The sequence below is a fragment of the Martes martes genome (genome assembly GCF_963455335.1).
Source record: "Martes martes genome assembly, chromosome: 3".
Taxonomy (NCBI): domain Eukaryota; kingdom Metazoa; phylum Chordata; class Mammalia; order Carnivora; family Mustelidae; genus Martes; species Martes martes.
The window spans coordinates 9,461,696-9,477,487 of record NC_137890.1 but is presented as its reverse complement, the minus strand read 5'-3'; the positions used below and the strand labels follow the sequence as shown (position 1 = coordinate 9,477,487).

Here is a 15,792-nt window from a genome sequence, read left to right as displayed (position 1 = left end):
AAATATTTTTATTTTTATTTTTATTTATTTTTTTTTTTTTAAAGATTTTATTTATTTATTTGACAGAGAGAGATCACAAGTAGGCAGAGAGGCAGGCAGAGAGAGAGAGAGGGAAGCAGGCTCCCTGCTGAGCAGAGAGCCCGATGCGGGACTCGATCCCAGGACCCTGAGATCATGACCTGAGCCGAAGGCAGCGGCTTAACCCACTGAGCCACCCAGGCGCCCCAAAATATTTTTATTTTTAAATAATTTCAAACTTAAAAAACTTAAGAATATTATAAAGAGCTTTTTTACATGAACCGTTTGAGGATAAATTGCTCACGTGGAGTTTTGTCACCCTCAAATTAAATGTACTTTACATACACATTCTCATATATGTATACACACACACACACACACATACACACATACACACAGTATTTTCACTAATGTTTTATGACTTGCAGAAATCAGCATTATTAAGTACAGAAGCAAAAAATAATACAAACTGGGGTTCCTGGGTGGCTCAGTCAGTTAAGTGTCTACCTTCAGCTCAGGTCACGATTCCAGGGTCCTGGGATCCGGCCCCACATCAGGCTCACTGCTCATAGGAGTCTATCTTCCCCTATCTGCCTCTCCCCCAGCTCAGCTCTCTTTAGCTTTCTCTTTCTCAAATAAATAAATAAAACCTTTAAAAAAATACAAACTAATTATCAGTAGAAAATATTTCTTTTTGGTTTATTTTTTCTTTTTGGTTTATTTTTTCTTTTTCTGTTTTTCTAGCTTGTTGTTGTTGGAAAATGTATTACGTATTGGGATATGGATCTCATTGTTCGAATTGTTAAAGAAATTTCCTAATTATCCCTGATGTGGGAAGAAATTTCACACTTATTTCAAATCAATTTAATTAGCACTCATGAAGTGTGTATTAAGGAAGTGATATATTCACTTGTACTTCTGATTTTTGAAAGTGACAAAACCCAAGAATTTAAAAGTGACTATGGCCTGATTCCGTGCTATCATTCCATTGCTCAAATAAAGTTTATTTTCAGGAGACTTCCCATAAAAACATTTCTTTGATTCTGTCTACCACAGCACTTGTCCTGGTGAATGGCATTTGTTGCCTGTGACTGTCTTAAGGCATTTGTCCCATAGGGTCTTTCATGGTGAATTTTAGTTGTATCTGTTTATTTATGACCTAGAATGGAGTAATTAAAGTTAATACTAAGAATAGGCTTGAATGGGATAGGATTTATGTTTGCAGAATCCCTAAATCTTGCTTCTGAAACAATGTACAGTCCACTGTATAGTTAATGGGTTCACCAGCTAAGAAGAAGGAGAGTCTTATTTTTTAATTGATATTGGCCTCTTCATGATGGGCTGCACTGATTAATTACTTAAGCTTCACATTTCCTAACCTCAGTCGTTCACTGACTTTTAAACCTTGGACCTGCTGATTGGTTTCTGGGTTACGCTGGCAAATGAGTGTGATATTGCTTCCTAAGTTATAGATATTTTGTTAGAAAAAATGAATCTTGAGTAATTGTTATTTTAGAAATGATCTGAAGGTTGAAATAATGAGATCTTCTAATTCAGAAGTCTAACAGACCTCCTCTGTGATGCTTTGTTTGATACATTGGAAAATCTCTAGAGAAAAGTGACACCTGGCATACCAATTTCCCATTTTCAATTTTAGACACTCTAGGGCAGACAACAGAAAATTATATTAGTGCTACATTTGCTTAAATGTCTTCTTTCCTCACATAGTCCATGACTGATTACTTTAATCCTTGTAACTAAGAAAGTACAAACAGAAGAATTGACATTTATCCATGTTTTTAAAAGTTATGAGCAACTCTTCCTTGGCTGGTAATTGTAATGTCAATGTGGCTTGAATTATAAGAAGACTCAGCACCCATTTTGAAATGGGAGGTGAAAGGTGCCTCTTCACTTTCAAATGTCTGATGGAAGAGGACTTCATTCTCGCACATAAAAATATTTGTACTTAGATGAAATGGTACAGAATATTATAGTTCTCAAGTGTTTAATTTCTTCTCATAGAAATTTCAGGAGAATTTAGGTTGCATTTGGCAGGAGTTTTTGTAGTGCAATCAGGTTGCTATGGTAAATCTATTATTTTAGGCAAAAGAGGACTATGTTAGTAAAGTGCTAATCTCTTTTCTGTTTTATGTGAGCCTGTAATTACTATCTAGCTATTGAGCGTGTACTGCAAGTGTGGTTTTTACCATTTTTAAAAGTGAAAAAAAATAAGGTCAAAAAGAGTGTGCCTGCTGTGACCACACTGGCAGGTGCATTTGATAATACAGTGCTCCTCTTAGTTAATCTCATTCTAGAGCAGGAAATACAGGTGTTTGTTTGTTTGTTTGTTTGTCTAGAGAAATGGAATAGGGAAGGAACGGATTTTATGTGAGTGATTGAGATTCAAGCCTCCCAACATGTTTTCTATTGTAAAAATGTAAATAATATCTATTGTTTATTGGGCACTTACCCTATGCCAGGCTCTGACTTATGTACTTTATATGCATTACAACATTTAACCTTTACAATAACCTTATTATCAGTTTTATTATTATTCCCATCACACAACCATAATAAATTAAGTTTAACTTGGTCTTCCAAGGAATTACATTTAATAGTGTACATCCCAAGATTAGAATCTAGATTTATTTAATGTCAGAGCCCATGCTTTAATTGTATCAGTGCCCTAAAATGTATTTCCTTGTCTCTTTACCTTACTGACATTTAACAAACACTTTGAGACTCATCCCCAGGTCACCTTTACCAGGAACTTTTTCTAACCCTGCCAGGTGTGTGTGCTAGTTTGTTTTACCTTTATTCCCTCCACTACTAAAATTTTTTAAAATGTCCTTAATTTTGTATCTTCAGCATCTAACATAATACTTGATCCATAGTTGATATTCAAAATGGGTTTGTTGAGTGAATGGGAGAGTGATCAAATTGATACAGATATTCAAGGCTGATCACCCAGTGGCATTTATTCTTGAGCAAGAATATGTGTTCTCTATGTGGTGTGGTTTGAAGGAGGAGAGCATCAGTCTCTACCGAAACAGCTCAGATGGGAGCATATGGGGTAGAACTGATTTGTGTGTGTGGTTGTGTGTTGTATTTTCAGTTATGCTTTCTGGAGATGTTTTCAGTCTTTAACAGTTGCTGTTCAGGTGCATACATCTACCGTGTGGTATCTGAAAACTCCCGATCCGTGCTCTCTCACAAGGACACAAGCGTATTACTAGTGGCGATGGAGAAGATTCAGTTGGTCGTTAACACCTAATGAAGTATGGGCTTACCCGATTAGTTGATGAAGGGACCCTTCCCTAACTGTCAATCCATGAGATTAGGGAGGAGCGTCTGTTTTGTGTCTCCTCCTCTAGCATGCAGTAACTGGTCCCTGATGATCTGAAGCCTGTGCCCTAATGGAGATGACACTTTAGAAAGAGAAGTTTGAAGAGAGTGGTGGAAGGAGAAGGCAAAGTCTACAGACTGAGAGATTTGTTATGGTTAAGATTGTCTAAGAAGAGGAATCGAAGAAGAAAAGAAATACCTGGAAGAAAGAAGGAGGGAACAAATATGGCCTGTGTGTGTTTATGAGAGAGAGACAGAGAGAGAGAGAGAGAGATTGAGAGGTGAGGTTGGTTGAGGGACAAAGGACTAGAGGAGGAATAGGAGGGGAAGAAAGAAGAAAAGGAGGAGGAGATACATAGCCTGAAAACCAATTGTCTAGACTTATATGAGTTTTGGAAAATTAGCTTGTACCAGAGAAGACTACCTTTTCTTCAGGTAATGCTTACAGATACCTCTCCATTTTCATTAGGAGAGAATTACCCAAGCATCCCTAACTATTAGAAAGAACAATCAACAATAGTTCCAGAAATGATAGAGGAATGAGTTAACGTTTCCGTCCCCTCACTCATTCTGTGACTTTGAGAGACCACCTGTAGATTCCTTTTCATTGTGTGTCCCTGAGAAAATCACGTGATTTCCCACTCCCAGAGTTCATTTTCCTCATCCGTAAATTGTAGGGCTGGTTGAACTCAGTCATCCTCCATGATTTTCCATCTCTAACAATCTCCAATTTTATGAAATAATGAAGTGAATATTTCTACCATAACTGTGCTCTGGTAGTTAATAAGGATAAAAACTAGTGAACTTAATCGATAAGATTGGGTTTTTCTAGTTTTAAATGTTTTATTTAAATTCTAGTTAGTTAACATACAGTGCAATACCAGTTTCAGGTGTACAATATAGTGATTCATTACTTACATATAACACCGAGTGCCCATCACAACAAGTGTCTTTTTTTTTTTTTAATAATATATATTATTTATTTATTTATTTGTCAGAGAGAGAGAGGGAGAGAGAGAGAGCACAGGCAGAGGCAGAGGGAGAAGCAGGCTCCCCGCCAAGCAAGGAGCCCGATGTGGGACTCGATCCCAGGACGCTGGGATCATGACCTGAGCCGAAGGCAGCTGCTTAACCAACTGAGCCACCCAGGCGTCCCAACAAGTGTCTTCTTTAATACCCAACACCCATCTAACCTATCATCCCCACCTGCCTCCCCTTCCGCAACCCTCAGTTGTTCTCTGTAGTCAAGAGTCTGTTTTAAGGTTTGCCTCCCTCTCTTTTTTTCCCCATGTTCATTTGTTTTGTTTCTTCAGTTTCACATATGAATGAAATCATGGTATTTTTCTTTCTCTGATTTATTTTGCTTAGCATAATACACTCTAGCTCCATCCACATCATTGCAAATGGCAAGATTTCAATCTTGTTGATGCTTAAATAATACACCACATCTTCTTTCTTCGTTGAACGGTCCATGGACACTTGGGCTTTTTCCATAGTGTGGCTATTTTTGATAATGCTGCTCTAAACATTAAATAAATAAAGTTTTAATCTTTCAATTTCTAAAAATATAAATGAGGCAGTCTACCTTTTACAAAGTTATCAAGCTGTTCTTTTATTTCATCTTGTAATTTAGTGGTACAGAGTTACTGTATATGTAGAATGACAGTCCTACTTAGTCCTACTTCTTAGTATTAAAATAGTGTTATTTTATTTGCATGTACCTTGAAGCAACTTGTAGACAAAACCCAAAACACCATAAATGAGGGTTTCTCCAGGCTGTATCAGGTAAAATCATATTAACATAAAATTTCAGAATTTTCTAGTATTTTAGTGAACCAGGTGACTTCCCTTCAAAGTATAATTACTTTAAACTTGCAGTTTTTTTCCATGAGATTTACTAAGTGATATAAATAATTTATTGTTGATAATAATCATTGCGTATTATCTTTATTGTGAGTGATCCATTTTTGCCCTGGTATGTTTTCCTTGTGGTTATTGGTTATTGGTTATTACTGGTTATTCATATATGAGTTCATATGTATAGTCATTTTGTCATTTTTTATTATGTTTTATCTGTGCAAATATTTTTGTCTCAGTTTATTGTTTATATCAGTCTTGCTTATCTTTTTGTTTTAAATATTGTTTGGTTTTAATTATTGTTTATGGTCAAAGTTGTCCTTTTTGTTTGTTTGTTTCTGGTTTATTGTCATGTTTTCAATGGTCTTTCTTACTTGAAGGTTATGAAAACTCCCACCTATATTCTTGTCCAATATTTTATGTTTTAAACATTTACATTTAAATGTTGAGTACACTGGCGATTTATTTAGTTATAATGAATGAATGAAGTAAAAGACTGATTTTTTTGCAACATAGCTCACTGGTTATACCAGCCTTGTTTCATGAATAGTCCACTATGCCCAGGAAAATATATACCATATTGATTTATAACATTATGAATCGTTGTAAAGTATTCACACTTTGACCCAGGTGCAAAAGTAGAATAATGCCAGAATCCCAAGAGCTCCCACTTGCCATGCATCAATTACCACATATACCCTCCTCTGAAAAGATAACCATTATTGTCACTTTTAGGTGTTCTATGCCTTTCTTTCAAGTTTTCCACCTACATATATATTCCCAAACATTGGAATGTTTAGACTTATCTGTTTTGAAATGTTTCAAACAATATATGTCATTTTGTGGCTGACTTGTTGCACTCTACATTATGTTCTGAAGATTTAGGCATGATGTGGCAAGGAGCAGTGCTCCCTTCACTCTAACGCAGTGGTCCACCTAAGAATATAACTGATGTTAATATATTCTATTATCCGTGAACATTTGAGCCCCCTTTGAGACTATAAGGAATAGCATTGTTATGATTGTTCTGGAACATTTCCTGGTACAAACAAGTATACTTTTCTCCAGAGAATATGACCAAGAATTGAATTGCTGGTTCATAAATTAAACATATTGACTAGATAATGCTAAGCACTGTTCCAGAATATTCTACCAACTTGCATTTCCACCAGTTGTAAAATATATGGCCTGTGTTTCCAGACCATTTCCAAAACTTAGTCAGTTCTTTAAAGTTGGCTAATCTGATTAGTTGGGGATGAAATATCATTGTGGTTTTGGTTTGCATTTCCCATATGATTAAGAAAGGAGTATCTTTTCCAATGTCTACAGACCATATAAATTTTCTATTAAAACAAATATTAAAAAATTTTGACCTTTCAGTTTCATAATAATAATAACAATACATAATAACAATAGTAAATTTTGCCAATAATGCTCAAAATAATTAAGTGTGTGATATTTGGAAATATCATTCTCTAACACTTTTATTTGGAGTTGATGCCTAGTGAAATGAAATAAGTTATATGGGATAGCAGAAATTATGGACTTATATAACTCTTGTTTAGAATTAAACTCTCATATCTAATCAAGTATTTTGCACAAAAGAAATTCTTCATGTTTGCTGAATTTCATATGAGAACTATTTTGGAGTAAGTGCATTAGGGTTTTAAATTTTAATCTGGTACTTAGGGGAAAATGTACTTCAAGGCAAACGTGTTTGAAAGATATTTAGCTTTCTTAGGGAGTGTAAGAAAATTTAAATTAAAGATGATATTTAAATTGAGGTATATTTTATTTGTTAAAATGACTAGTTGTGCTTAGGAATAAACTGCAGCTTGTCATTCTTCACTTAGTTTTTTCTATATTTTAAGGAAGTGTCAAATTTAAAATGTTTAAGTAAAATCTTTTTAAATCAGAACTTCTTGATATCTACCTTAGTCGATGTCTTGGTATCTACCTTAGTTCATTACTCTTTGTTAATGTCAAAACCTTAAAATGCAATTCATAGGGATTTCAGTCCCTTATAAAATGATATCATTGGACTGACTTTTTCTGTGTGCTTAAAGATTATCTGCTTTTTAAAAATTTAATAAGAGTGGAGAGACTCAGTGTAAAGTTCACGTAAGTTTTGGTTGGATGATATTGATGATGTTGACTGAATTTATTTCTTAGATAGTTATTTCTGTCCTTCCCATCTGTCTTTGGATTATCTTTTCAAAAATTACCTGGCTTGCTTTTATTTCTTTGAGCATACCTTTCTTTAGATTTTCATCTCAATTTGTTAAATAACGTAGCACTTATTAGTGCTAGACATGCAAACTTCCATTATCCTACATTCTTATTTATGTGAAAATTGATAGTCATTTGAGAAGACAGATTTATAGCTCACAATGCTAAAACAGTCATTGAAATAACAGTATCATTTAGCAAATAAAGAAAAGAGATTGGACTCGATTTCTTATTTAAAAGAAAAAGAAGACAATAAGTCTGTATGTCCACCAACAGAGACAGCAGGACACAAATCTCACTGTCAGCCTCGACCACAGAGTTCAGTATTTGTGGTCAGATCCAAGCATGGACTTATGCAGTATAAAGCTTGCATTCAGCAATCTACCAGTGGTGTGAACAGATTACTGTGGGATCAGAGAGGAAGCACACACGTTCCAGGTAACCGAATAGGGATGACAAGGAAGGTTTCATAGAGGTGAGGATATCTGAGCTGGCTGTTGAATAGTGGGTCCACTCGTGCAGAGCAAGTGGTAGAGCTCACAGCAGAGAGAAGAAATGGAGCAAAAAGCAAAGTCTCTGAACATGAGTGCGCTGTGAACATCGAATATCTGCTTTGACAGGTGAGTTGGAGCAGGTGTGGAGAGCTCTGCTGAGGAATTTGATCTCTGCCTGGAAGGTCTATGTGGGACTATCACATGAAAGGCAATTACATAATCACAGACATGTTTTAAGAAAGTGGATCTCCAGGAGAGGCGTGGGGGGCTCGCTGGGTGAGGGGCATTATTAAGGAGGGCACGTGATGTAATGATCACTGGGTGTTACGTAAGACTGACGAGTCACTGAACTCTACACCTGAAACTAATAATACACTGTATGTTAATTAATCAAATTTAAATTAAAAAAAGCGGATCTCATGAAATTTCAAATTGGAAGGAGAAGAATAGCTCATTAAAAGAAGGAAGGACTCCACTATGTCATCAGGTGTTTTTAAGACTTGGCGACAGATCAAATGATGGTGACCTTCTCCCGATGACAAGACATAGGAAGAGAAGTACGTTTGTAAATAAAGATCATGAGCTTGCTGTGGGACAGATTTCATTCATGTCACTGTGGGAAACACAAATGAAGGCTTTCTGGTAATTGGGAAGGCATATGTATTCTGGAAGAGACATCCTATTCTCAATTCACGTTCTACTCTTAAAGCTCGTGTGTCACGGGAATGTTATTATTAAACCATTTACATGTGATTATTGCTTAGTGCATCTGTTCAATAAATACTGATTCAAACATCCTGAGGACACATGAGAAGGCAGCTGATTCTGCTGTAGTTGTGAAGGCGCGTGAGTAAGAGGATGCAAGAATCATGGATTTGGTGAAATAGACTTTGGATCTTGAAAGATGAGTAGAAATTTACCTGGCAAGGGTATGTCTTGGTAGTGACTAGACCAAAGTGGTGAACTAAGACAGCAAAATAATGCAATTTAAAATGTGGACTGCATGAACAATTTACTCTTCTGTAGCTTTCTATCTGTAATACACTAGCCTGTCTTGATTTATGATTTTTTGTCTTTGCATATGAAGCAACTACAACCTATAAACTGTATCAGAGCTCTATCTGTAAAGTAATTCGGCTAATAGTTGGCTTAATACAGCTTTTTAAAACTCCGACAGATACATGACCAAAAAAAAAATAAACACCCAGAATTTCAAAGTGGTTAACTATACTCTGATATTTGAAAAACATACATGAATTAAAATCTATTAGGGGAAAAAAATGGACCTAAGGTCAAACATGAACACTTTGCAATCTAACTTTATAGAAGAAATATAAAACAAACTATCCATAATGAAAACAATGAAATGTAGATATTTGAACACATATGCCACTGTTTACTTATTTGTTGTTTATGTATTTATTTTTCTGAGAGAGAGCATGAGGGTAAGCAGTGGGCAGGGGCAGAAGGAGAAGGAGAGGGAATCCCAAGCAATCTCCACAATCAGCTCGGAGCCCAACATGGGACTCGATCTCACAACCCTGAGATCATGACCTAAGCTGAAACCTAAAGTCTTAACCGATTACACCACCCATGTGCCCCCATGTGCCGGTAATCAGATATCCTTTCCAAAGAGGCACAGAAACCAGTAATGCTTATCCAAGAAACTTCTTGAATGCCTTAAAATGTTAATAAAATTGTCACCAAAAACACATACGCCCTCAAACTTAAAAATCTATGTTGACTTGGTAACTAGGAGTGGATTCCCCCTCAGGAACAATGTGGTTGATGTTTCCCATATCTGCCCATGAAGGGCTCGTTAGCCACACATGGTTGTACTGCTGGTGGTTGTATAGTTAGTCTCTGTGTCTCCACAGTTTGGGTTTTTGTTGTCATTCACACACACACACACACACACACACACACACACACACACACACCCCATGATGAGGACCAGTAAGTTTGTGGGCACCAGAAGGTCCCTGGGGCTCAGAAGAATGGGTCCCAGCACCAGCCCTGCTGATGTCTACTTCACCGGCCTTAGACCGTTCAGCCTCAGCTTGGCTGCGTTTCCTCCTCTGTTAAATAAACTGTGGGAAGTCATGGATCCTCCTGACATTTTACAAAAACATAAACGTGTGCTGCTCTATTTTTCCAAGGAGAGATCTGAGGTCTACCAGCTAGAGTTCTCGTCTGTGGAAACAGAGACCACCTCCATCAACGGGATGGAGGAGGATTTTATGCGAAGGGTTTAGGCGCAGAGTGCAAGCGTGGACACCCAGTTCAGGCAGCGCCCCAGGGAAGCCAGGCCCTGCCAACAACTCGCCCTGCTGCCGTTCCTTCGTGCCGAGCTCCTCCGCTCCTGGACACTCACCGCTGTGCTGTTGCTGGGGTGCTCCTGCCGCAGACCCTGTGTCTTCGCTTTCACCCTCGAGAAGCAAAGCCCTGGCCAGCAGTGTCTGCTGTGTCCCTCTTCTGTCCACCAGGACATAGGAAGAGGGAGTGTCACCGGGGAAAGAGAGGGACTCTGCCTTCCGCTGAACTTGGGCCTGTCTCCAAGGGCGGAGAGAGGCTGGCCGAGGAGCGGCCAAAACCACACTGTCCATTGCAGTGTCTCTCACCAGATTCTCCAAGGGACAGTGACCCCACCACTTCTGCCAGAAAAGATTATGAATCACTGCCTTAGATTATCTTTAATTACAGCTCTGAAATTATATGATTCTAGATACTAATTTTCCTTTCTTCCATCATCTACCAACTTGGAATTTCTTTAACAAGATACAAATGCAGCACAGAATGACTAACAACATTGCAGGGTCAGCCCCAAAGCGTCTCATGATCATTTCAGTGGGTGTGTCACTACGACGGTTGGGCTAATGACAGAGAGTAACAGATGTCTCAGGGTAGTCACCCAGATGAATGTCTGCCAAGCCAGCGCCAGCTCCTCGGGCAGAAGAAGGAATTTTCTTTCTCATAGCCTCGTGGTGCTGCATTGGGTATATTAAGATGCAGGCTGGCCTCATGGTTAAGTGCACAAACTTTAAGGTTAACGAGGATGGATATAAATTTTGAATCTATTCGCCGTGGAAAGAAACTTGGCCTCTGTGTGTGTCAGTTTCCTGTTTAGTAAAATGATAGTGATAAAGCTCATCAGTGAGTGGAATGGTGAAAACAAAATGATGGAATGGAAAGAATTATAGTGTTTGACACATAGTTACTGCCCAAGAAGTAATGATGACAGCCATAATGATCATAGTTAAGGAATTCCCAAACTGTGAACCGAACTCGCTCCAAAAAAGGCTTATACTTTAAAAGTTTGAGTCAAGAGCCATAAGGGTATTTAGGTCGTGCACTTTGGTAAGGATTCCATGGTAAAATGAGTTCTATAAATTATAAAACTGGCGTCCATAAATAGTCGTAAAACATTGAAATATACCTGTGAGCATTTCTTTTTCCTTATGTGGCCAGTAGACCCAAAATAAAAATATCTAAGAACCTTTTTTTAAATGACATTATACAAATTATGTTTAAATATATACCATGTGGTATCATCAAGTGACGTTAAATAGGAAATACCCAGAGGATTTCATAACTGTATTAGTCTTCAAAAATGAATGAAACGAGTGTCACTTCGTGCTCCCCCGCACCCCCTGCCGGGCCTCCGTGGCTCTTGTTCTTGGATGTCCGCTTACCAGAGGCAGGGAAGAAAAGTTATTCGCCGAACTATTGAACGGGCTTCACCGTGTGCGTGTGTACCTGGAAAGCGAGGCTGATTCTGGGACGCTTCTAAGCCCCGTGCTCTCCCTGTTTTGCAGGTAAATGCGAGTGCGGCAAGTGCACCTGCTACCCTCCGGGGGACCGCAGGGTGTACGGGAAAACGTGCGAGTGTGACGACCGCCGCTGTGAAGGCCTGGACGGCGTCATCTGTGGGGGTGAGCCCCCTCACGTTCTCTGCCTCCTGCTGCCCACCTGCAGCCAGGGTGGCCTGCCTGCCTGTCTGCCTTCCTTCCTTCCTCTCTCTCCCTCCTTCCCTTCCTTCCTCTCTCCCCCTCCTTCCCTTCCTTCCTTCTTCCTTCCTTCCTTTCTTCCAACTTTGGGGCACCTGGGTGGCTCATTTGGGCCTCTGACTCTTAGTTTCAACTCATGATCTCAGGGTCCTGAGATGAGTCCTTGCTGGGCTTTGCACTTGGGGACTCTGCTTGGGATTCTCTCTCTCTCTCTCTCTCTCTCTCTCTGCCCTTCCCCTGCTCATACACTCTCCCTCTCCCTCTCTCAAATAAATAAGTAAAATTTTTTTAAAAAAATTAAAAGGAAACTCTGTTAAAAAGAAGGTAAACTTAAAAAAAAAAAAAGAAGGTAAACTTAAAACAATATACAATTAGACCTAAAAGCATTATATAATGAGGTTTGCAATGATCTGTATCTTCTTGGACGCTTGATTTCGGACTCTGGGAGAATATACTGTATGCCGACCGCAGAAAGTCGCTGAGATTACACTAGGTCCTGTGAAGGTGGTGACAGGTTTCGCTACAGCTGATCAGATGAACATGTTTATTATTCTGTTAATAAAAACTGGTGGGAGAAGGAGGTATTACCTACCAAAGTGGAAAAAAAAAAAAAAAGCAGTATGATTACACTCAAAGGTTACTTACAAAATCATACACACACAAAACTCCATTTCCATGATGGCTCAGAGACCTAACAGGAGCTGAAGGACCGTAAAAATAAATAAATAAATAATTAATTAATTAAAAAAACCCAAAAAACTGCAGGGAGAGATTAAGACAGAAAGCGCTCAGGCAGCACAGAGTCCCGAGGCTGAATGTGACAGTGTGTCCTGAGCTCCGTCCAGTCAAGGGGATGGGCAGCCATCACTCTCCTGTTTCAGTCTTTTGAGTCTTCCTTTGGCTGTGCTGATGTGTGCAGACCGCAGCTCTGTGCAGCTCTCCGGTGCTGTCCAGTGAACCGGGTGCCCGAGCTTACTTAGTGAAATACTCGGTCTCCCTTCAGATAATGATCGTAATGTAATTGGGGGCTGTTATTGGGAAAAAATCAAAATGCACCTCCAACTTAGGAAGGTGGGGACACCATCTGTCTCACACCCATGCATGTCTCTCTGTGCTCTCTCTATCTACCTATAGAACACTGGCCATTTGAGCAAACATACGTTCTTCTTCCCTTTCTCCGGGAGCCTAAGGAAAAGACACCCCCCCCCTTTTTAAAAATAGGTCTTGTGCCGGCTGCCTGTCTCCCACAGCCTGAGAGATTGCTCCTGCTTTCTTCAGGTCACTGATGGAGTAGGGAATGGAGTTGGAGGCGTTCATGTCTCCAAACTAAAAACTGCGGACCCAGGATTGGAGCTGACCTTCCGTTCACAGATCTTTCTCGGGACCACAGTTTTCCCCAGGGTGACATCAAACTGTTTTGACTCTTTGTCAATATTCTTTTTGGCTTGGATTTTTTTCTTCAGTGGTATTTAGCAGAAATATCTGAGTAGATAATAGTCTCTCTCTCTCTCTCTCTTTTATGTTCCTTTATGATTATGTTTACCAACTCGTTTAATTCTTACAGTGATACTCAAAATCCACCTGGCATGTAGAACAAACTGCAGACCTATCTTTGCTCTTACGAGCATCACCATGGCCCTCCCAGGGAGTGTCTACCTCCCATGGGTCTCCTTGCCCATCTGCCTTGGTAACCTGGTTGAAAGGGCTGGTATTCTAGAAACCTGTTACATCTACTAACCCATTAAATTATATAAGCCCTTCCCCCAGTGAATCTCTCTGTCTTTCTCCAACTTGGGGGAGGAACTCAAACATGACAACATATCTGTATAGCTACGTGCTAGATGAGATCAAACATTTACTAGGTAAGCGAGAGACTATCTCACAAAGTAATCATTTTTTTTTTTAGACTAATTCTTGACTCTGCTTGTCTACACTCTGTATTTTGTCCATCTACTCAGAATTATTGCCCTAGGGAGAACTGGTTTCCACTAGTCAAGCTAATAAAAGACCAATGTATAAAGCAGAAAACCAGTTATTTGATATACAGTGAAAAATACAATTGTACCAGAGATGAGAACCCTTTGTAGAAAGAAAACTCTGTGGGAAGTAAGATTCTGAGATAAGGACTTGAATGCAAGTAATTTTTTGGAAACGTGAAGGAGATGTTGGTAGGAGAATGGGACCGCAGAGGCCTCAGTTATGTTTGTGTTATCAATCCTGTTGCCGCTATGGGCAACTGGACCTTGATATGAGGACACAAGATGAAACTCTGGGAGCCCAGGGACAGCACACAATTCTTATTTATCCATCAGTCATTGGCTGAGGACTGCTTCTAGGAGGCATTAGCTCCCCTGCCACACCCAGCATGCCTCAAAGGTACTCACGTGATCTCAGAGCAGGCTTCTCTGGCCGGTCAAGACCTTGGGGCCGAGAACTCCAGGTGGCCCTGGGTAGAAGTCCCCAGAACAGTAAGGACAGTAGTGGTAGGCACAATGTCACCTGCCAAAGGATTGCAACTCTCATGTCCGCTGATCCGAGTATCTTCTCTGGATGGTGTAACAGACACACCAGCACAGTCTTACTCTTTAATATGGTCTAGATTTTACCAACCGTCCAGTCCAGCCTTTCCTTAGACAGGATGTAACATAGTAGATGACACGATAGCTGTAGACAGGCAGACAGGTCTATACTGTGGTCTTGCTTATAATTTGGGGGATCCTTATCCATACAGTGAGAAATTAATTCTTAGGCGGTTGATCTTACTGAATAGAGATGGTATCATGGAACTTAATCATCAGAAGACAAAGGTGTTTTCAAATTTGGGGAGAATGTTGCTCCTGCTCCTGGGTGCTCCTTGGAAGGCCCAGCCCTGCCAGCAGCAGACAGATAGCAGCGGATTTGCACAGCGTCTCTGATCACTGGAGTCGGATGCATTCCCTCAGTGCTTTTTCTTAAATCTTAGCAACCGGATCTAAAAAAAAACACCTGTGCATTTACTTTCATATTCTAAATTTTATTAAAAAGATTTTAGTGACCAAAGATCTCTGGATACTTTTCAAGTATGTAAAGGGGAAAAGTCTTGGAAATTTTTCTTAAAAAAAACCTTACGTTCTGCATAATTCCATTTTAATAGTTGAATAATGTCCTTGAGAGATCTGGGATTAGGATGATACTGGTATTTTAAAAGATTGTCTATAGGTAACCATGGTTTGTTTCTCTAACCTCCTTCTGCTTCATCCAAGCTCCCTGAGCTGACCAGCCCAGGCAACAGGGCGGACCATTACATTCTGCCCCCTGTTCCTCACTAGGGCTGAGGCACGTGTCTTTGCAGATTCTAGTCAGTATTTTTTGCTTTTCTTGTCATTTACTTGTGAATCTTTACTCCTGGTGGTCATTCCTAGTGCTTGGGGAAGGATCGTTCCAGGAAGGAGAGGGAGAGATGTCCCCCTCGCTAGTGGCTTACGCGTGTTTATCCTCAGTAACACACAGCCTGGAAAGCTGCATAGAACTGGGAGTCCACACACGCACTCTGTTACCATTCCTCGACAAGACACTCTCTTTTCTTCTTCCTCATGGCGATCATAGTCTATAAAGTTGCTGTGAACATCGAATTAGCGAATCATTATTCCTAAGAGAAATACAGGGCCATGTTCCTGCCTCTAGTCAGGGGATTTTCAGTAACAGATCAATACGTGCCCTCGTATTATGTATGTTTCTGTCCAGAGACACCTTGTGTCATGTTAACGTGGAACTCACGGCCAGCGGCCCTGTAACCTACACGGGAATGGAGATCACGTAGCAGATGATTTCTCTGTAAGGGACAAGACAGCCTTTTTGCTCTT

General features: G+C 39.6%; 1 protein-coding gene across 1 annotated transcript in view; it reads left to right on the top strand.

Annotated features, from left to right (window-relative positions):
* Positions 1–15,792, top strand: part of ITGBL1 (integrin subunit beta like 1) — a 206,444-nt gene that overhangs the window by 170,397 nt on the left and 20,255 nt on the right. Inside the window, exon 8 of the mRNA XM_080798182.1 lies at positions 11,759–11,875. Coding sequence (XP_080654308.1) covers positions 11,759–11,875 — 117 coding nt within the window. The remainder of the gene's footprint in view (positions 1–11,758; positions 11,876–15,792) is intronic.